Source organism: Ruditapes philippinarum, unplaced genomic scaffold (assembly GCF_026571515.1).
Source record: "Ruditapes philippinarum isolate M1 unplaced genomic scaffold, ASM2657151v2 ctg1155_1_1_1_1, whole genome shotgun sequence".
Classification (NCBI taxonomy): Eukaryota; Metazoa; Mollusca; class Bivalvia; order Venerida; family Veneridae; genus Ruditapes; species Ruditapes philippinarum.
Genome location: NW_026855202.1, coordinates 27,837 through 50,649, shown reverse-complemented (window position 1 = coordinate 50,649; position 22,813 = coordinate 27,837). Strand labels below are relative to the sequence as shown.

At 32.6% G+C, this 22,813-nt stretch overlaps 2 protein-coding genes across 2 annotated transcripts; one reads left to right on the top strand and one right to left on the bottom strand.

Moving 5' to 3' along the window:
* The first annotated feature begins 1,343 nt into the window (after positions 1 to 1,343).
* On the top strand, positions 1,344 to 9,323 carry LOC132742467 (uncharacterized). The gene is made up of 6 exons (XM_060730896.1): positions 1,344 to 1,571; positions 5,719 to 5,792; positions 6,140 to 6,208; positions 6,804 to 6,931; positions 8,556 to 8,619; positions 9,189 to 9,323. Exons 1-6 carry the CDS (start codon positions 1,539 to 1,541, stop codon positions 9,292 to 9,294), a joined length of 474 nt encoding a protein of 157 aa, XP_060586879.1. The 5' UTR covers positions 1,344 to 1,538; the 3' UTR covers positions 9,295 to 9,323.
* A 324-nt stretch (positions 9,324 to 9,647) lies between these two features.
* Positions 9,648 to 22,511, bottom strand: LOC132742465 (protein amalgam-like). The gene is made up of 7 exons (XM_060730895.1): positions 22,344 to 22,511; positions 21,622 to 21,826; positions 16,442 to 16,597; positions 15,851 to 15,976; positions 13,898 to 14,188; positions 13,187 to 13,315; positions 9,648 to 12,558 (listed from the first exon to the last, which is right to left on the bottom strand). The coding sequence occupies exons 1-7, from the start codon at positions 22,494 to 22,496 to the stop codon at positions 12,410 to 12,412; spliced, it is 1,209 nt and encodes a 402-aa protein (XP_060586878.1). The 5' UTR covers positions 22,497 to 22,511; the 3' UTR covers positions 9,648 to 12,409.
* Between the last annotated feature and the right edge of the window lie 302 nt (positions 22,512 to 22,813).

Genomic DNA, 22,813 nt, shown 5'->3' with positions numbered 1-22,813 from the left:
TTAAAGACTTAAATTTAATGTAGTAATCCTGCAAGTCCAACGGCGCTGGCATCGAGGTTAGGACTGGGCGAAAGTGGTCAGTGAGTCGTGCGGTGGAGCTTGCAGAGAGCAGTCTCAAGCACCAAGACATTGTGGGTATGACAAACATAGGAAAAGAAGGACTAGGCACCAGGAAGCACCAAAGATGGGAGACTTCAACACAGCAGGAAAGAAGATCCCTAGTACAGACCGAGATCAGGAAAGAAGCAGAGCAGGAAAGAATGTCAAGGGCAGCCCAGCTAGGACCACAGGGAAACTGGACAAGATGGCAGGTTCCAGAAAGGAAATTATCCTGGCAAGAGATCTGGCAGTACGAACCACTCAGACTGAGTTTCCTGCTTCGTTCTATCTACGACATGCTCCCATCTCCTACCAACCTGTACCAGTGGAAGCTGATTGACGACCCGGCATGTCCATTGCGTGGTTCACCAGGATCACTCAAACATGTACTGTCATCATGCACCACAGCCCTATCTCAGGGGCGCTACAGATGGCGTCATGACCAGGTCCTGTCTGAGGTAGCCCTCGTCCTTGAGACCGAAAGGAAGAAAGAGAGACCGAGGCCAAACCAGAACCGCTACATCGGGTTCCTGAAGGAGGGAGAACAAGTATCCAAGTCAGCCCCAGCATCGACAGGAATCCTGAATGAATCCAGGTCATGGGAAATGAAGGCTGACCTAAAGGAACCACTACAGTTCCCCCAGGAGATCGCCCAGACTACCCTCCAGCCAGACATTGTGATATGGTCCAGGAATCCTAAACGAGTGGTGCTGGTTGAGCTGACAGTCCCATGGGAGGAACGCATTGAAGAATCCCACGAGCTCAAGAGGTCCAAGTACGAAGACTTGGCCCAATCCTGCAAGTACAACGGCTGGAACACTCAGGTCTTCCCGATTGTGGTCGGATGTCGTGGCTTCCCATCACAATCAGTGTGGAGGATGCTCGGAGCATTGGGCATCAAAGGAGCGGCACGAAAGCGTACAGTCCATGCTCTGGGGAGAACAGCCGAAAGAGCGTCCAGTTGGCTATGGATGCTCCGTAGCAAACATGAATGGCAGCCAAGGTAGACGGGGTAGGGCCTGATCAACCCTACCTGCTCCGCCATCCCGAGGGTGTCCCGAGTGTAAATGGAGCGAAACACCTGCAGACGGATGGTAACTCGGCTGATGACGTCTACCTTCAGCAGGACATCTGTTATTCAACTCTTAGTAAGTAATCATAAAGACTTTTTAAAAAGGGCAAGATAAAAAAACGATAACGCTATTTGAAATAACTTATTCGTCTGAAGATTAGCTGGAAAGCACCTGCTACTAGAATTATCTCCCTTGAGTAAACGTTTCCATGGACATTCAATAAATTTTTCTATATTATTTTCTACTTTTTATCCGTCTTACATGCAATTTTAAATGTCATGATAGAAAAAAGTATTTAGAGGTCATACTTTTCATTACAAAGAGAGTAATTAGGTTTGAGTTTTTCTGCTAGCTAAAACGAAAATAATGACCACTGTTGCAGCCCCGGATAACGAACAGGTACAGTATTCGTCTACCATTGATTCGGATGTTCAGCATTCAGAATATAATTGTCTTAAACACACTACAGGTGTTCAGTGCATGGCCATGACTTACACTATACCACCGTCCCCCTTCTGCAACCATCAAACATCATAAATATTGACTAAATTCAATTTTATAGTATACTCGGCATCACTAATTCCGCATCATGATCATCACTTATTTCACGGTAATGGCATATTTTCATGTGACCAGTTCTAAAATTGGTCAGAATTGACATATTGTATTCATACACCTATACAACAAAGTCTTTGTGCAAAATATTTTAAATCTCTAGATTTTTACTTAAAACAGAACAACATTTTACAAATTTCGACAAAAAGCAACAATACACCCATAAACACTTTTCATATAAACTACGTAAATAACCGAGGTATATCGAGTGAAAACGTATGAGTTGTTTCCCTTATCTTCGAGTAAGATTGGTATCTCTTAAGCTAAAACAATACAAATTAAGCCATTTTTAAACCGCTAGTTTGCAGTGATTAGTAAGATTGGTATCTCTTAAGCTAAAACAATACAAATTAAGCCATTTTTAAACCGCTAGTTTGCAGTGATTAAATGTCCGATTTTAAAAATTATTACATCAATGGAAAGCTTAGAATCTTAGCTTTGTCAATATATATAATTTTACATATCTTTTGACACGAAAGTATTTAAATTAACTGTTAAACCTACCATAAGTCAGCCCATTTTACATACGATTTATACGTAACCGGTTATCTTTACTAGAAAACCTACGGGCAGCACGAAATACCCAAATGTACCCAAATATACCCAAATATTGTCCAATTATACTAAAAATAAATGTTTTATACTAAAAGAGTGCTGTTTTAATCATGAATACAATATACACTTTCACTAAGATATAATCAAACATACCCAAATATACATTTTCCTATCATTGTGTTTTGAACCAAGATACATGTACTCCATTAAAGCTTTTTTTTTAATGACATGGACTTCTTCCTCTATTATGATATGAAATTTCAACAAAATTACACCTTAAAAATGTAAGTGTAGACAACAAATATATCTTGAATTAAAATTGCATTCATAAAGAAGCGATATTGTAGATAAGCAAATGTCACAACTTTATTTTCTTACAACATCTTAACTGCCCATTTCAACGGAATGAATGAAAGTTATAGCAGGCTTAGTCATGTCATTTTATAAATATTTATTTATTTCTCATTATAATCTATATTTTATACAAACAAAAATAAATATTGCTATATTTGGGTATATTTGGGCAATATTTGGGTATATTTGGGTGTATTTGGGTATATTTGGGTATTTCGTGCCGCCGAAACCTACTGATAAGAATAGCCTATCGTCTGCTAGTTGGGGAAAGTGTTTATCGGTGTATTGTCCATTAAATGTGTGCGTATGTCTGAAACAATCATCATTTTCTATATGTTTTTGTTTGTTGGAAAAATAAATTTTGAGTTACAAATTAAGGATAGTTTTAATATTTAAAATCAAGCAAAATAACATGATGATGTAGAAATTTTAACTGAAACATGAAAAAACTGAAATGTAACACCATTACTGTGATTTAAATGATGACATACTGTTTTCAAATTGGCCGACATATGGTCTTCATTTGGTCCATTAAAATTGACTTTGACCGAGTATGTTGTTGTTTCCTTGGGTCATACAGCAGAAAATACCTATATGTTATAGCTTATGATAATTTTTGTACCATTTATTTGTTGTTCTCTTTCTGGTTTTAAAGCATTAAGTACCGTGAACTAAGAGGAGCACAGTATACTCCCCATGCGTACCGCCTCATTGCCCATTCCCGTATAATCAGAAAATGTGTTTCTTTACACACTTAAAGCCACCAATTGACTGTTTCCAACATTAAAGTAAAAGTGGAATTGCTGCTTTTTTGAATTTGGTATTTTGGATAAAAATTGCTAGAAATATTTTCATTTCAGATAAATTTCTGTCATTGATAAAAAAATCCAAAGCTGCACGTTTGTGTTGAAAATACTTCTTTATTTTATTCCATATTTACCAGTTAAACTGATAATTTCATCTTCTGACAATGTAGGTCGTCTGCGGAAACTGTAGGGACGTCATATTCTGTTGAAAAAAAATTCTACTAAAGCCAGAAAGGGCCATCAATTTACATACCACGGTACCATAGTGCTCTCCGTTAAAGCTCCCATTTTTAACATGGCTGAATGACCATAGATGTTTCTAATTTAAATCATTGAGTTATTCTATGAATGACATGTGTATTTAAATGTCAAGATGCGACAGTTAAACACAATTTAACAAAATAGTAAATACAGGTTCATTTTATTTGTACAATTTGCTGGAAATAATAAGAACCATAGGGGACCATCCTATGACTAAAATATTGACTAAAACATTGAAAGGTATTTTACTCCACTTTCATTTTGTATAAAGAAAATTCACTAGCATCTCAATTCTCAGCGCAGATAACAACAAACTGAACTCTCAATTAAGTACAAAGTATTAAGTGCCAACATCTGTTTAACTTATTCTTAAATTTCCAATACAAAATTGTATCTCGTTCTTTAAAATAAATACTGTTTTTGTTTTTGTTTTTCAGTTGTTAGCAAGACAATTAATTGTAATTTTTATTGGTACACAGATGAAACTTCATAAAAATATAGGTCCAATTCAAATTAGGCCTTAGACAGCAGGAGCTTAATTTTCAAATAAATAAGTTGGTATATAAATCACCTTCAATGATTAAGTTAGCCCACCTGAACTGGCTTAAAATCATTTTGAATGTTTATTGTCTCTACGTCATCAGTCCTCTGTTGTCCCTTGTATGTCCACTAGTGTTGAGTATCAGACTTAAAAATCACTATCGATAATCGGACCGCCACAATCGATTGTCTGCCGATAGTATAATCAAGTTTCGCACTTATTATTGAGCTTTTTTCTTTTAAGATACCAATCCTTGTATGTATTTTTTTATACAGTTATTTTAAGTGACCACATTTTGAGAATAAATAAACTCTTTTCTCCAAGATTAAAGTATGATTTGCTCTTTGAATTCAAAACAAACAACACAAATACCTAAAACTACTTTTTGACAGTCAATTTTTGTATAATACAACTTGATGGCAGTCAATATTAGTACTAGTCAACAGATCAAAATATTAATGAGTAGTATTGTAGATCACTATTATTTAACTAAAGTAGATAATCATAATTATATAAGTTTATAATTTAATTAAATGTTATTACACACTATAATTTTCTAAAGTAGTATTAACCATGTTAAATAGGATTTGAATACAAAAAAAGACTTTAGGATTGTCTAGAATTAAAGAGATTCGGTCGGGAAACTTCTATTTGACCGCATGTAAAAAGTTACGCCCTATGGCAATTCAGCAGTGGTAGAACATTAAAATAATCGATTTTTGAAAAGGACTATCGATTCTCACCGATTTTGGGGTGGTCCGATTAGTTATCGATTTTCAGAGACAATTGGGACAACACTAATGTCCACAATTTATTTGTTAACACTAAAGTGGTCACAATTGTCACCATAAAATGGTTAGGATGTTGGTCCCAGTAATTGCTGACACATCTTCGACCATGGGTCATCTTGGATAAAAAATTAGGTCACAGGAGCCAGAAATAAAGAAAAATCTTATTTACACCCTAGTGGCTTCTGTTTGGGTCCAATTATCCTGGAAATTTGTCAGAATGTTGTTTAGATGATTTCTAGGTTAAGTTCCAATATTTGTCACCGGGGCCCAGAAACTAGATCACACAGCCTAAATATGGAAAAACCTTGTAAACACTTATAAAATAGAGGTAACATTTTCAGCCTAACTATCCAGGAAATTGGTTAGAAAGGTTGTATAGATGATTTCGTGCTCAAGTTTGAACATCGGTCATCTGTACAGCCCAAATATGGAAAAACCTTGTTAACACTCTGGAGTCCAGTTATTCTTGAAATTGGTCGAAAGTTGTTTTGATGATTTCTAGCTCAAGTTCGAACATGTCTAGCAATAGATTTTAGGTGAGCAATATGGCTATCATGGCTTTCGTGTTATGATATTGATAATTATAATATTTAATATGTGATAATTGTTTTTATTTTATTTAGCCTCTCATACCGAGCACTGGTCGCTTTATTTGGAAAGAGGATGCAAATGGGAAAGGTGTGTTAGAATGGAACTCGTAAGTACTGTTCCCATTTAAAGATATGAATTCAATAAAGATATGAATTCAATAAAACACAACCTGTACTCTATTCGATATTCATATTCTATCTGAATTTCTTTTTTGTTTGGGTTAAATCTTGCAGGGTTAAGATTTTTAGATTTACATTGTATCAAATCCACTTTACAGAAGATCATTTTATGCAATAGGATAATGTCTTGTAATTAAATCATTCTATTCATATTTTATAATAAGTTTATTTTGCTTGTCAGACTACTACTTCAAGGAGTAGATAAAAGAATTTGATTAAAATACAAAAAATGACATGTTTTTTAGTAATTTATTTTTTAATTGTTGTATTACAGGAACAACCCTAATGCTGATAGAGACAGAAGACGAAGAAAAGGTAATGATGGAAATAAAAGAAATGATAGGTAAGTGTGTAGTAAGTGAATGTGCTTCTTTCACATGCTTTTCAATCATGTTGATAGCACAGGCTTTATATGTGTGACAAAAATAACCATGATGAAAAACCCAATAAAACATGCAGTGTTTTGTGTATTGTAACTCTACAAAACACTAGTAATATGTGTTTACAATGCATATTACATGTATTACATTTGTATATATTTTAAACATAAACAGTGCTTAATAATGTTTTGCTTTCTGATTATATTTGTCACATGCTGGAAGCCTGTTATTGGAAGCTTATTTGTTAAAGGAAAATAGCATAGTTTTATCAAAGCCTGTTAATCATATTAGTTTTTCATGTTACAAGTGTTTGTAAATTTTTAATTAAATTTAGTTAGATGTAGAGAGTATGTTTTATATAGATTTACCATAACAAAGTGTGAAATATTTATATCTTATGTATTACAGAAGGAGATCTAAAAACTTTTTCCTATTTTTATCAAGAAAAGATGAAATTCTATTGGCTGTATGTTTAGTATGTTATTCAGAACTCCTGCTCTACCTTCCATTTCTACCAGGCAAGCCAGAAGTCAGTTGAAACTTTTCTCTTTTTTTCAGAGTATCATCTAGTGTTGCTAAGAACCAGCCTTCAAAGGTCAGAGGTCGTGGCAACCACCCAAAATCTCCTAGACCACCGATTAAACCCACTGATACTCACAGTACAGTCACATTAGAAGATATCAAATGTAGGGATACTGTATCATTGTACTCTTAATCTTTCTTACAAATTTCAAGATGGTTAAAGATGTTTTCTGGAGTTTTCATATAAACTTATAGGCAAAATTAAAACTGTTCAATAGAATTTCTTTAAACTTGGCATATTGTTAGAATAACAAGGGCCATAACTCTGGGTTAAAGTGTCTGACCGGAAAAAGCTGACGATATGCTCATCTCCTCTTGGCAGGGTTGTCATTAACATTTTTTGCGGAAGGTTTGTTTTGAAATTGAGGCGGTCATTTCTGTCTTTATCATGCACAACAAAGAGTGTTTTCTTAATTTTGAGGCGGCCCATAATGCATTTGAGACAGGCATTTTGGCCTCCTGCCGCCTCTTAATGACAACCCTGTCTTGGTATTGAAGGTTCCTATAGTTTTGTTGAATTCCAGCCAGTAGTTGCAGAGAACTACTCCGGAAACGATTTTTACTGCATATTCATACTACATAACTAATCAAGGGCCATAACTCTGAGTTAAAGGGTCTGACCGGAACAAGCCGACGATATGCGCATCTCCTCTTGATATTGATGATTCCCATAAAGTTTCGTTGAATTCCAGTCTGTAGTTGCAGAGAACTACTCCGGAAACGAAATTCGGACGGACGGATGGACGGACGGACGACGCCAAAACTATATCCCCCTCCCGATTCCATTGGCAGGGGATAATTACAGATATTACACCTCAACATTGTATAGGGTTAATCACATTATAAAATAAGTATTTAGTGTTAATAAATATATATTTGGTAAATATGTTTTAACAGTAACAAAACATAATAAGTAGACTTACTCTGCTGCGGCACCTTCTCCAAAGAAATACGTAAAAATTCTAACAAAATCTGATGCTGATGTTATATCTTTCACATGTGCAGGATCATCTGGGACAGTATAATCTAATTTTTCAAGAACTTCTTGGACATTTGCAAATATATCTTCACAGCCACCAAAGCCAAGTGCAATTCTTGTGTTCCTTTCTACGCCAACTTTCTTCTCGGCTCTCAGAAGACCATTCAACACCCGTCCCAATTTCTCCTGTAGCAAATCGGCAGATCGTTTTTTGTATAACACTGCACAAAACACGATCAGAATAGAACAGACAATTAATGATTTTGAGTTCAGAAAAGCCATAGTTATAGCAGAAATATAAATCTTTAACACTGTTGAATGTTTTCCAGTTTTTTCTTGTTTACGTCTTCACCCGGATGTCTGTATCAATGGACGCTTGTAAATGTTGGTGTCGTGCCTGATTAGTTGTGGATTGCATGATGAATAACAAACATTTTAAGCAAAAACAATTTTGGGGTCACCATTCTTCTTTTTGAGTTATCTGTGTGATATGAAAACTCATGAAAACATCCTTTATATTGTATATTTTAGCTTTACCTTTACAGTGTATTTAGAATTTATTTTATAATTCGTTCTTTTCATTGATTGATTAGGTTATTGAAGTGCTATGTAGTATGTACTATTAGCATTTGCTTCAGAAAATTAAAATGGTACGAAGATTTATCCTGTTAAAAAAAGTCAGAGATTCTTAAATTTTTTTATAGCATTATTGGGCTATAATTTGAAATACTACCTTTCTGCTGTTTTAGCTGTAGCAATGGACATGTTATCAGAAGTGTCAGATATATCAGAGACCTTTGAAGGCATGTATAGGTAAGTTTGTACAAGATAAACTAGTTGTTATAATTATATTTTTGTGAGTTAACATAGACTTAAATAGAAAATACATTTAAATAAATTTGTCTGAAATACATAGTTTTGAGTAGTGGACTTCTTCAAAAGTTACATGAACCATGACCTTGGGGTAGAAAAGAAAAAGCATGTCGACTCAATAACTTATTTCTGATTTGAAGAATTTTGATCTTTTTCAAATTTAGGGCCATTATGACCATCTTGTTATGACCATTTTGTTCCGCTACTAAATATTTTATCTTTAAAATAGAGAGAGCTATTGTTGGTGTCACACTTTTGGTTAAGTTTTTATGTACTGATATATTGGTTGAAGATGCCTTTGCCCCTTTACTTTCCAAAATATATTGTCCCTAAAATTGCTAATTTGGGAAGTAAAAAAGCTAGTGTAAGTTAAGATTGTTTGGAAAACTGCATGATATTAAAGAAAATTTTGAGATTGGGGAGAGGCCTCTGCTATATAAGATGAAAAATCACTTTTTTATTTTTTACAGTCATACATGGTTTAATCTTGTTTGTTTTTATTTTTACAGAAGAGAACAGTTTGATAATTTCTTGCGGTTTTTGCTCACATATTTTGGATGTTTTTTTGAGAAATTGCACCAAGAACACAAACAAAACATATCCACTTACATGTAAGTACATTTGATTTTATAATTGAAATATCTCATTCTTACAATTTCTTCTTACCTCCTGAGTGCTGCAACGGAATTATATAGGTGGGAGTTTCTTAGAAAAGATTTTCTCTCTTTTATTTTTCTCAAAAATGTAAGTGCAGGCCAATTAATAATTTAATACTTCAGACATCACCCTAGTCAAAGTTTATATACATATAACACCAGCGTGAAGTAATAAAAATAATTTAGTCTTGGTAAAATATCCAGGAACACTGATTTTGTTGCCATCTTTATGGCAGCTTAAAATTGATTTAATAACCTGCTATAGTCGACAAAGTAATCTGATGTTTTTGGTAAAAAACAACAAGCCAAGTGTTTGTTTACTTTGTGATTTATTTATGAAAGGAAGATTTACAAAAGATATCATTTAATCTGTTTACTACTTTCTTTAAAAAATTAGCTATATTCAACAACTATACTACAAAATCTAAGTTTCTTTATTTTATCTCATAAACTTCAACAACAACAAATGTCAACAAAATAACTAACAATAACAGTTTAAATACTGAACATACATATTCAAGTCAATTTATTGTGACTTTGAATTGTATATATACATATTTCTTTCTATTATTCTGTACATAAATATTTCTTGAATTAAACATCATACTTAAAATATAATATTGGCTGTATTTCTTTGATACTGAAATAATTTTAAAGATGTTACAGAGTCTTGGATACTAATAATTCTAGAGTAAAACTGATTCTGTAGTTGTTCTTATCCTCCAGTAAGTATTTTATAAAAAAAGGTAACATGATACATTTAGTTATATTATAAGTGGCTTTAAACTGCATCTTTACCTTGTTATAGTGAGTTTAAGCCTTTCTATTACCATGACATTGTTTAGTTTTATAAATGGATAGGGTATGTTCTTTCAAACAGTCACATCTAGTTTATCATTTTCTTTTAAAAAAAAAAGAAAGGTGATGATTATAATCATTCTTATGTATTAAGTTTGATTGATGTCACTCACGTTAATCAACAGTTATCAATACTGTTAATTAGAATGGATTTATTTTCATTTGCTACAAAAACCAAAGTACAGACAATAACAAAATTGAAAAGAAAAACATCAAATATTATCAAAACTATAATTTTCTGTGGAGGAACAACAACAATTTACCCATCTTTTTATTTGAACACGCTGTTTTACATGAATTTACATAATAGTACAGTGTTTTTTTTCACCAAAATATTCGGCGAAATTCGGCCCCATTCCCCCCTCAAAATAGTATGTTTCCCCCCCCCCCCCAGGCCAAAATTTCCCCATATATGGCAGCCCGAATTTGCCTGCAATGAATATCATTTTTTTTTTGCAACTAACTGCCAAAAAATGTTTTATTTTATGCCTGTAAGAGTTACTCTTAAGCAAGTTTGTTTACAAATCTTTCTCATGTAGGTAAGTGGAGCTACTCCCGGTGTCCCAGCAAGTTTAACTTGTGACGCATCAATATTTTAGATCCGTATATTAAGAAAAAGCGACGTATTTTAAACTTGTGTTGCAAGAGTTGCTCCCCTTTTCTACCGCAAAGAAAACAATAAAAAATAGGTAAACAAATAAAATTCCCCCTCCTATTGCATTTTTCCCCCTCCAAAGGGCATCGACCCCCTTCCCCCAAAAGTGGAAAAAAAAACACTGTAGTAAGTGCAAGTGTTCATACATTTACAGATATGAAATGTTTGATTGTCGGCTCATAGACTTGCACAAACTCACAAGATTGTCTAACTTTACTGTAGTATATTAGTTACAAAATAAATGCAGCTTTTTAACAATAAGAGTAACATGTGATATTTAATTTGATACAAACATGTAATCTATGTACAGTATCATATAACAGATTAACACACTCTTACACTATACACATGTTCTTGTTGCATAAAGATTGAGCAATATTTATATATAACTATTAATGCTACGCAAAACGAACTTTATAAATCCATCACAAAAATGTGTCATTATTTACATTAAATATCATCATACAGTAACGCAATTGTACTTTGCTTTGCTTTGACATATACTTAATATTTCCATAATGTCTTAGGATTGATGTAATAAATTTTTCATCTGTAAATCAAGCTTACTGTATCAATGTATATGTACATATATACATATAATATATACAATATTTCTTGCTGGAGGTTTGATACAGAAGTGGTAATAATGAATCAAAATGGGTAAAATGTTCTGATGATAAAAGGTAAAAAATATATAACAGACATTATTTCATTCTTGATATATCATGAGTATTATAGTAGAGTATTAAGTCTTTGTCTTCATTATGTAAAGATATTTATGAAATACCTTTAACTGGTAATTACAAAGATTCCTTCAGCTTTTATTACAAGATTTGAAGAGTTCTTTCCCTTATCAGCATTATAAGATGGGAATGCTTTAGATGGTTTATCCCTAGCGTACAGATTTTAAAATGGCCTATACATTACAGCACAACATATTGAAGGATAATAAAACTTTATCTTAAAACTGAAGTGATGTTAAAACTTAAGTGATATACACATAAGTTTTAAGAGTTTTAAGTTGCTGAAGAAGACATATTAACATGTGATTTTTATTTTCCTTATTTCAGTAACAAAAATTACTGACATCATTACAGATTAAAACTTCAGATTTTATTTTTTCAACAATTTCTTACACTTAACATTTAAAGTGCTGTTTTTTGTTAAGTTTTATATATACATAGTAAATTTCATTAAACACCAAATTAACACCTAAGAAAGAGGTTTTATTTTTCTACAAGAGTATAAACACTGTTCTGACAATTTAAGACAGTTACAATACATGTGTAATATTTGTTATCCCCCTTTGAACAAATGAACAGTCTGTCCAGCTCTAGGACCAGTAAAATGTAAGCCAGAAAAAATGTCCTTAGCTTACAGTTCACTCGATTAAGATCTTTTCATTCTAAGAAATTTTCTTCAGTGTATGAACAGAGTAGAGCCATAGGGTAGGTACACATCCTAGGCTATGACTCATAACCTAGGATGTGTACATATTTTAACATGGCAGAAAAGATTTACAAGTAAATGAATTATAAAATTTCGATTAGATTAATGATTGCTATAAAACAAGAAGTAATGTAATTGAAAACACTGTCAGAAGTATTGTGTACATGTAGCTGTATGTAACAAGAGAAGCATGGCTGCGACTGTCACCTGTTTTTGGACCTTCTACATAGTTTATAGCAGTTGTTGTTTTCTTTAGATTATCTGAAAATGCAAAAATTAGAAATTGCTCAATCAGAATTTCCAAAATGTAAGTCATATTATCTAAACTGAAAAATGAATAAATTAATTCTACTCTTATCTGTGATCAGTCAATATCATCTTTTGTATAAGTTAATATTATTTCTAGTATAAACTTGTTAGTATTTGATAATTAACTGCAGCTCATCTGAAAAATGAAAGTAAAGAGGTAATTGAAATCATCCTTAAGACAACTTTCTCACAAACTTTACTAGTTCTGTTGTTTTATGAAGAGCTATGCTAATAACACAGCTAGATGTTATATCCTCAGAACCCTTCGTGTATCTTTACCATACATATTATATTAAATGGACTTGTCCATTCTTCAGTCTTGACAAAACCATTCAATATTTTAGGGAAATTTCAAAATATGTACTGACTGAATAGTGAACAAAGTAGACCATGATCATATGGCACAGATGTACTGGCTGATCATGGTCTGAACTCGTAGCATGGGAAGATGCGGCCAGCAAGCTTAGAGTTAGTCAGCAAACTAGCTATTGTTCTCCAGAGTTATTTGTTTTGTGTCTACAAGTTATTTTACATGAAAGTTATTCGAGGTAATATGAAAAATGTAGAGGAATAACAATACCTGGCTGTGTTTTTGTGGGCACTGTAGATGTGGCTGTTGTTTTCTCAGGTATAGGCACGGGCTCAGTTGTTAATCTGGCAGTTGTTGGTTTTCTTGTAGTTATTTTAACAGTTGTGGTTGATAATTCCACTGGAATGTTATAGATCAGTAATTTAGATAAATACTGTTGATGTCTCTACCTTTTTTTGTTCTTGATATTACCAATTGATTATGGATATTATTTTTACAGTTATTTTACTATTGATTATGATGACATTAAAGTTTGAGCACCAGTCAAATAACCACACGATTTCTTACTCAAGTTTTATAGCTTCAAAAAGAATAAAATTTACAAGGTTGATAACTGTATGGAACTTTATTGTATTATCTTTGCCAAAACAAGCCAAAAAATAGAAATTCATTTTTTCTTTAAAAAAAATGTTGTTGTTGTTTTTTTTAAAAAGGCTTTAAAGTGGTTTAAGATCGACTTTAAATTACTGTTGCCATTGATAAAATCCTTTAAAATAAAAGGGTATACCTTATAAATCATTACTTAAGATGTGAATGGTGTGGATTATTCTATGCAGCAAAATTTCTTAAAGTAATATAATAAATAATTCAAAATTAACATTGTACATAATTTACATAGATCTGTGTATGGCAAAATAAAGCTTTATTGTTTTATTACTGAAATAAAAAAAAAAGATTTTAGGAAATGATAACAATACCAACCTATCACATTGAATTTGATATAATCTATACCAATAGTATTCCTAGCAAGGCACTGATACTCTCCCCTGTCTAACGTATTAATATCACGTATTGTTAATTCTGTAACTGTTTTAAAGTCACCTTCAGTATATACTTCTATACTATATTTATCCATGTCTGTCTTGAGTAGTTTCCCATTTCGTTGCCAGCCAATATCTGCAGCTGGATTACTTTCTATTTCACACTGTAACACAATTACAGAGGACTCTTTTTCAACAAATTTGTTTTTTGTTGTACTCAACTTGGGTTCATCTGTATAAAAATATGATGAAAATGTGTAAATTAAATATTGATCATGTAAATCAAATTTAAATTTTTCTCTTGCAAAATGTGTGCTGACATCTAGCTTTGTTTTCTATATGGAATTGACTGGATTCTAGAATAAAGCCATCGTCGGATACCCACGGCCGAACTATAAACATTTATCATTGATTGCATGTTATGTGACATGTTTATCAATCGTGGGTATCCGACGATGGAATAAAGCAGGCAACAATATAATGGTATTGTCAGAATGTATGAAAATGCTACTTACAGGTGGCTAAGACAAGCAATTAAAACAAAATTGGTAGTCAGATTGGTAAATGTTTAGCATTTACTATCAATGTATTAAATTGCAGAAATGCTTTTATTCTTTATAAATCTCAGGCAATGTCTTTTCCTTCTTTTGATATGCCCACTTCCAGTTATATAACTTGTAGAGAACTATTTGTGAAGAAGTCGAATTGATTTATTATAACAGTTTCATTGCAGCATTTTCAATTATTGTTCAATTTAAACAGTGGTACATTGATTCTTCAAGTTGTAGTGCTCCCCCCTCGCCTGACCCACCTTTTTATTAGCTCGACTTTTCTATGAAAAGGGGAGCTATCCTACTCGCCCCGGCGTCGGCGTCGGCGTTAGCGTTGGCGTCACACCTTGGTTAAGTTTTTCGTACCACCCCACTTTATTTCAGAAGTATTACAAGTATGGCTTTGAAACTTACCATACTTGTTCACCATCATAACCTCCATCTACAGACAAGAGTACATAACTCTGTCAAGGTTTTTGACAGAATTATGGCCCTTTTTTGACTTAGAAAGTGTATTGAGCTTGGTTAAGTTTTTTGTACCACCTCACTTTATTTCAAAACCATTGGAGGTATTGCTTTGAAACTGACCATACTTGTTTACCATCACGACCTTCATCAACAGACAAGAGGACATAACTCTGTCAAGGTTTTTGACAGAATTATGCCCCTTTTTGACTTAGAAAATACATTGAATATGGGTAAAATCCACTTATTGCCTTAACCCTTTGAGATATTGCTTTGAAACTTTTAATGCTATTTCACATCATTACCCCCATCTGTACGCAAGAGAAGGTAACTCTGTCAAGGATTTGTTTTAAAATTAAGGCCTTTTATCGACTTAGAATCTTGGTTAAGTTTTTAGTACCAGTCCACTTTTTGACTGAACTGTTTGAGATATTAATTTGAAAGTTGGAATACTTGTTTACAATCATGATTCCCAAACATGTCCAGGAGAAGGTAATTCTGTCAAAGATTTTATTTGAATTATGGCCCTTAACTGTCAATGTTTTGTATTATAGGCAAGCACTAAAAAACTCAACTCAGTTTTTTTTTCTTTCTTACCAGCCCTCTTTTGACTTAAACATTTCAAACTTTGCTGCAGTGTTCAAGGGTATCACACAATTCAGTAAAATGATTCTTCACTAAATATCTTAATGCTCATGGCCATTGTTCACTTTAAAAATACAGAGATTCTTGTATTGCCTTTTACTGCAAAAACTTTTTTTATTGGCAAGCAATAAAAAAGTCGAGCGCGCTGTCTTACGGACAGCTCTTGTTCATTGTGACTTAATTACAGCCATCTTAATTTTGATAACCTTTGCAATAAATTGAAAGAAACTCACAGACTTCTTGAAGGAAGATTTCATACATGTCTGTTCCTACAACATTTTCAGCTTCACATCCATATATACCACCATCTGTTGGTCCAAGGTTTTTAAACATTAGCATTTGGGTAGATGAAACAAGTTCTGGAAGTAAAATTTATATTGTACAGTGTACTATTATAGAATATCATTTTGTAGTACTCAGAATTAACAAAAGTGATAAAAATATCTACTTTATGTTTTTTGTTTTTTTTGGTTTTTTTGTTAAGTTTAAATTGTAACAACACAGTATAGGTCATATGGGGACTCTGAACCTTTTACTGGTAGATGAAGACCTCAGGTGCCTTTCGAAGCATTATTTTAGGCACGAATGGGTACCTGAGTAGAGCCATCGACATTCCATTAGCTAGCTGGATAGCTTTCCACATGTCGATCCAAAGACGCTTGCGGGACTTAAACCTACAGAGGTGGTTTGAAGTCAGCGACTTTAACCACTCCGCCACAGACCCTCCTTATCTACTTTATGCAATAGGACAGAGGTCATTGTCAGCTGTCAGAGAAAGTTGTAATACTTTGTAAATATTTTTAAGTATTAAGTAGTGTTTTTACCTTTTATTTCCTTCATTGTAGACAGTTCAGTTCTAAATGCATACCATTTTACAGAAGGCTCTGGATATCCACTCACATTGCATGTTATGTTTAATGCCTCTCCCTTCTTGAATAAATACCTCTCCAGCAGACTATCTTTATCTATTTTAGGCTTAGCTGAAATCATTATAAAGTGATAGTCGTAAAAATTCAACATAATTCTTAATTCAAAGCAGAGGGTGATGTCCAGTGGACATATTAATTTATATACAATTAGCATCTAATTATCTGCAGCTTAAATCTTCTGAAAACAATTAAGAAAATATTATTTTGAAACTTTAGGTTACATACACGTAACAATATCTTTAGATGTAGTCTTGTTACTGAGCAGATGTATTCTTGTTACTGAAGATTACTTCTTTTTGTTTTAAGTTTTGTTCTTAAAACACTACAAAATGCTTTAATAACCATTGGAAAATGATGAAACCTGGTTAGTTTACTGTAATTTTTCAGAATAATGGCTATTTTGTACTTAAATGAGAATTTGTTAGCATCTAGCACATAATTATTGTTCTTCAGCTTTAATCTCTTACTGGAAATAGAAATGTTAGCCCAATATCTGATGTCTCGTTCTTTTATACCATCTTGTTAAAATTTTACTCCCTTAAAAGAATATCTTATTAGTCTTTAATCTGTTCTATTAACAGTGGTGGCCTAGTGGTCAAGCTGTCTTGTCTGTCTCTAAACATAGGGATTGTTGGTTAGTGCCATATTTGGGTCATTGCCAAGTTTACTCATATGCAGCCAACATTGGTCAGTAACAACCAACATTGGTTAATTACAACCAACATTGGTTAATAACAACCAACACTGGTTAATAACAACCAACATTGGTTAATAACAACCAACATTGGTTAATAACAACCAACACTGGTTAATAACAACCAACACTGGTTAATTACAACCAACACTGGTTAATAACAACCAACACTGGTTAATTACAACCAACACTGGTTAATAACAACCAACACTGGTTAATTACAACCAACATTGGTTAATAACAACCAACACTGGTTAATTACAACCAACATTGGTTAATAACAACCAACACTGGTTAATTACAACCAACATTGGTTAATAACAACTAACACTGGTTAATTACAACCAACATTGGTTAATAACAACTAACACTGGTTAATTACAACCAACACTGGTTAATAACAACTAACACTGGTTAATTACAACCAACATTGGTTAATTACAACCAACATTGGTTAATTACAACCAACACTGGTTAATAACAACCAACACTGGTTAATAACAACCAACACTGCTTAATTACAACCAACATTGGTTAATTACAACCAACACTGGTTAATTACAACCAACATTGGTTAATTACAACCAACACTGGTTAATAACAACCAACACTGGTTAATTACAACCAACACTGGTTAATTACAACCAACATTGGTTAATAACAACCAACACTGGTTAATAACAACCAACATTGGTTAATTACAACCAACATTGGTTAATAACAACCAAAACACTGGTTAATTACAACCAACACTGGTTAATTACAACCAACATTGGTTAATAACAACCAAAACACTGGTTAATTACAACCAACACTGGTTAATTACAACCAACATTGGTTAATAACAACCAAAACACTGGTTAATTACAACCAACACTGGTTAATTACAACCAACATTGGTTAATTAAAACCAACATTGGTTTATTCCAAAAAGCAGACGAGTGAGTGGTTTGATATAATGTCTGAGCTAAGTCAGTTTAGTAGGTATTGTTAATCATATCACTTGATGATAGAGATACTGTTAAATAGCATATGGTTACATTTTTATGCTCCAACTTTTAAAGTGGGAGCTACTGCAGTGGTTTATCTCACTTAATTGGAAAGAGGCTTTCGCTGATAATGGAAAATGTGGGGAGTAAAAAAGCTGGTGTATGTTCAAATTTTTGAAAAAAACTGCATGATTTTAAAGAAAATTTCAAGGCCTTTCATAGGCCTCTGTAAAAAAAGGTGAAAAATTATTGTACTGTGATAATGTGATAGGCCATATGTAGGTAAGTCCTTCTGTACATCACCTCCTCCTTGTCAAACCAATAACTAAAAACTAGAAAACATTTTGGCCTACAGTCCAAAGATTTGATGTAGGGTTTGTCATGACTTTGAGGTCAAAAGGGCAAGGTTACCATGGCCTTGACCACTAAAAGCTTGCCTTACCAGTCAATAGAGTCCCAAGATTTGGTTGCAGGTTAGACATGACTACAAGATGATCTCTGTTGATGAATAAAGTTCAAGGTCATGGCAGCCTTGTAATCAGACCAATAACTAGAGAATGCTTTGGCCTACAGTCCTGAGATTTGGTTTGGAGGTTTGTCAGGACTAGAAGATGGCCGTTTCAATTGTCATTGATTTTGAGGTCATCAGGTAAAGGTCACATTCACCCATGAAAAATTTGTCTAATTAAACTTTTATGAAGTAAAGAAGGACTTACTGCAAACAGTCTTGCAGTCAGCCCTGGAAATTATTTAGTCACAGGTTTGTGAAACTTGTTTAAAAGTTACAATACTGTTAATATATATTATATATTAATATAACACTTGTATTCACATATTCTGCTGTAACAGCAAATAAATTTAGAGGGTAAGTGTCCTAGTGTTTTTCAATTTCAGTGTCTGACAAATAAAGACACTTTGTCTGCACTGTTAATGGACTAAATCTTAGGAGAGTCATTATGTACTTATTGTACTTGTTGTATATTCCTAAAGATAAATATTCAATTTTTATATTAAATACTACTTCATCTCATCTTAAAACATAAAATAATTTTGATATTCTAATTTGTTGCATGCTTATTATCATTGTTTTCTCATTTCAATACTTGTGATTTGCTGAAAGTTCTTTTTCATATAAGTTTTTTTATTTTCAATTTATTTTATAAAATTGAAATATATAAAAAGCAAATGCACAAATCTGAATCAGCAGTAACTGTTGTAAGCATCTGGTCCATTCTATAAAATACTGATAAGGTCTACAGGCCAGAAGCCATAGTATGTTTGAAGCATTACTGAACTATATTACACTTCATTTGTTGTCTGATAGTATAGTTTAGCACACAGTATTTTCAGTAGTGTTGCTTTTAATGTAATGCAGTTTTAAGATACAAAATACGATTTTAAGATTAGAAACAGGTAGAAGAAAATCAGATGGGTTTTTTTATTTGTATTTTGTGGTTTATTTATCTGTTGAAATGTTGATATTAATGTGTCATGATAGTAAATACATATTGATTGTAATGTATGTTTGTGAAGGTTTCCCCAGGTTAATTTCAGTGCTAGAATCTCTGGCAATCATGATGAAGCAGGAAGGGTGGTGTGACAGAAGAGATCTTGCTTAGCTTCAGCAAGTACTTTTATGTAAGACTTGATGATTTTTATTCCAATACCAATGTCTGTTACAAGCTCAATGGAATGGCTTTTGTCTTCTTAATAATAGGTACACTGACTGTTAAGACAGCATTTCTCAAAATGTTATTAGCTTGCAAGGATACATTATCAAAAATAAGTAAAATAGTTGGGGAAAAAGAACATGTATAACAAAATCAACATGTTGAAGTATTCAAATATGACCTTGACCTCGGATTGACATTGGTAATCAAATACTTAAATTTAGCATAAATTGTCATAAATTTGTTATTAATTTATAAATTTGATTCATTCTTAAACAATTCAGTTTTTAGCTCAATTTTTGAAGAAATAAAGTAGAAGTATTGTCAAGGCCTGCATTGGTTAACCTAATTTAGGTTTAGTTTTCATCTTTGATCATTAACTGTAATACCCATAAATCCATAACATTGAAAATTCATATACACATTGATGACATCTACCTTTCCCACAGATGTTGAGGTCAAAAGATCAAAGGTCAAGATCACTGTGACCAATAATAGGTAACAGGTTAAGGTCAATTTTCTCAGAAACTGCCAAAGCTATTGACTGAAACTTGATTTTCTTGTTCACTATCATCATGTGATGTAATATCAAAAGGGCAGATAATCCTAAACTTACATTTTGCAAAGTTATTCCCCTTTTATTACTAAGATTTTTTTGCCCTGATTTACCTTTTTTGTAAAGGTTAATTTCTCAAAAACTATCACTTGAAATACTTGTTCACTATAAAAATTGGAATCCATTTACAAAGGCTAGATTGTCTTGAAGGGCATTCTTGCTCAATTATCTCCCATTTTATATTTTCCTAATTTTCTCAAAGACCATCACAGATATTCACTTCGTAACATGAAACACCTATTGGAGATCAAGGCAAAATTTTCTGCCAAACAATTCATCAGAATTATGCCCCTTTTTCTACTTTACTTTCTTACTGAGAAAAGTGGAGCACACTTCAGACAGCTCTTGTTTTGATTGAACTGACAAGCTGAAAAATATTTTTACAATGTCCTTGATCTAGAAATAATCTTGACCATCAAGGTCAAATTATTGTACACATGTATATTGCTTCAATTGCCGTAACTTTGTTATTTCTAGATTTGATTCATTCTTGGACAAAAGAACTGTTTTGACAAAAATGACATGATGACTAGTTAAATGTGACCGTGACCTTAAAATAACATTGACTCTCATTAATAATATTTAGCTTAAATTGTCATAACTTTGATATGAATCAGTATTATAATGGACTGATTTGATTAGACAAAACAACACTAATATGACAACACAAATATGTTGAATAATATAAGTATGACCTTGAACTGTAAATGACCTTGATTGTTAAGATCAAATATAAAATTTGAATTATATTTTGTCCAAGAAATTAATGATTTCTAAGAAAATTCTTTAATATTCTTCCTCCAGTGTGTTTCACTTCAAAAATAAGAAAAAGTCTTATGATTGATATTTACAGAAATATTTTTGTCTTGGCTTTTTCTTTCCAACAGTGTGTTAGATTATCACTATGAAATGAAGCTGTGCACATAGTTTAGTTGTGTTCTGTTCTGATGCAATTTAATTTCAAAGAAATCATGCTGAATTGAGTTCTCTTTTTTCTAAAGTAAAACTTGAAGTTTTTTATGATACAAATATTGCATGTTTGACCTAAGATATTTTGGATAGATTTAACACAATACAATTTCAAAACTGATATAATTTGTACTTACTATTTACATGTACAGTAAACTTTTTTTCCTGTGGTGGAAAACTTTGTAGCATACAAATGTAGAGTTTTGCATCTTCTTCCTGTACATTTTTAATAACAAGATTCCAGTCTCCAGGTTCTTTAGTTTCTACACTTATTCTTTTATCCCCATTTACTATCACATTACCACTGGCTATGATCTGATAATTTTCTTTGAACCAGGACACCTGTAATATTGAACATATTTCCTTGTGGACTTAATGTTATACATTTTCAGTAAAGAAAACTGTATTTTATTAGAAGTTTCAAAATCATATTAATGTTTTAGTACAGATAAAAGATCATCCCTATTACATAATATGTTATAAACAAATGTTATGCTGTCATACAATTTATACATCATTGAAAATTTTATGCGAATGTAAAAATGTTTTATATTAGAAAACATTCAAAGCTTCTAAAGACTTGTGTTAACTGTAAATGTAGGGGTTAACCATATTATTGAAAGTTATTATGGTAAAAGGTGGACATTAAACCATTATTTCCAAGCTGTAATTATAGCATTGTTATGCCACTAGTGGAAATAATTGTCTGTATAATATCTTTCCAGACTATACTAATAAAGTAGGTGCTACATTTCACTGTTCTTATATTGAAACTGAGAGTAGGTGGACCAGGCCGGCAAGTATAATTTACAACTTTGATGGGGGACAACTGTAAGAGTGTATAGTATGTTTGACTTACATCCATGTCTCCTTGGTTCTGTATTTGACATGGTAAAACAGCTGTATTTCCTTCTGTATATATCAATGTGACTGGAGTTTCATCTAATGATGCTGCATTGTCACCTGGTAAAAACTGGCACTGTGTTACCCTCATCACTGAAATATATACCATATTTGCTTTACCATTATTACCATGTTAGTCTTTGATTCTTTTAATATTACCAGTCATTATAATAACCATGCTTAAAGCATCAGGCCAGAACATCCATTTATCTGACTAGGCATTATATACTTCAGGATGCATGTTTTGAAAAACTAAATATTGATATTTCCAAAAGATTATTTCAAAAATATGCAAGTACAAGAGCAAACTGTTTTGTGGCCATCAAAGCTTATAACTAAAGTGTCTGTGAACAGAGTATAAAAAGTTAATGTATACTTCTTGGCACATTAAACATTGTAATTGGGTGTGAGGTGGTATGGTTTCCT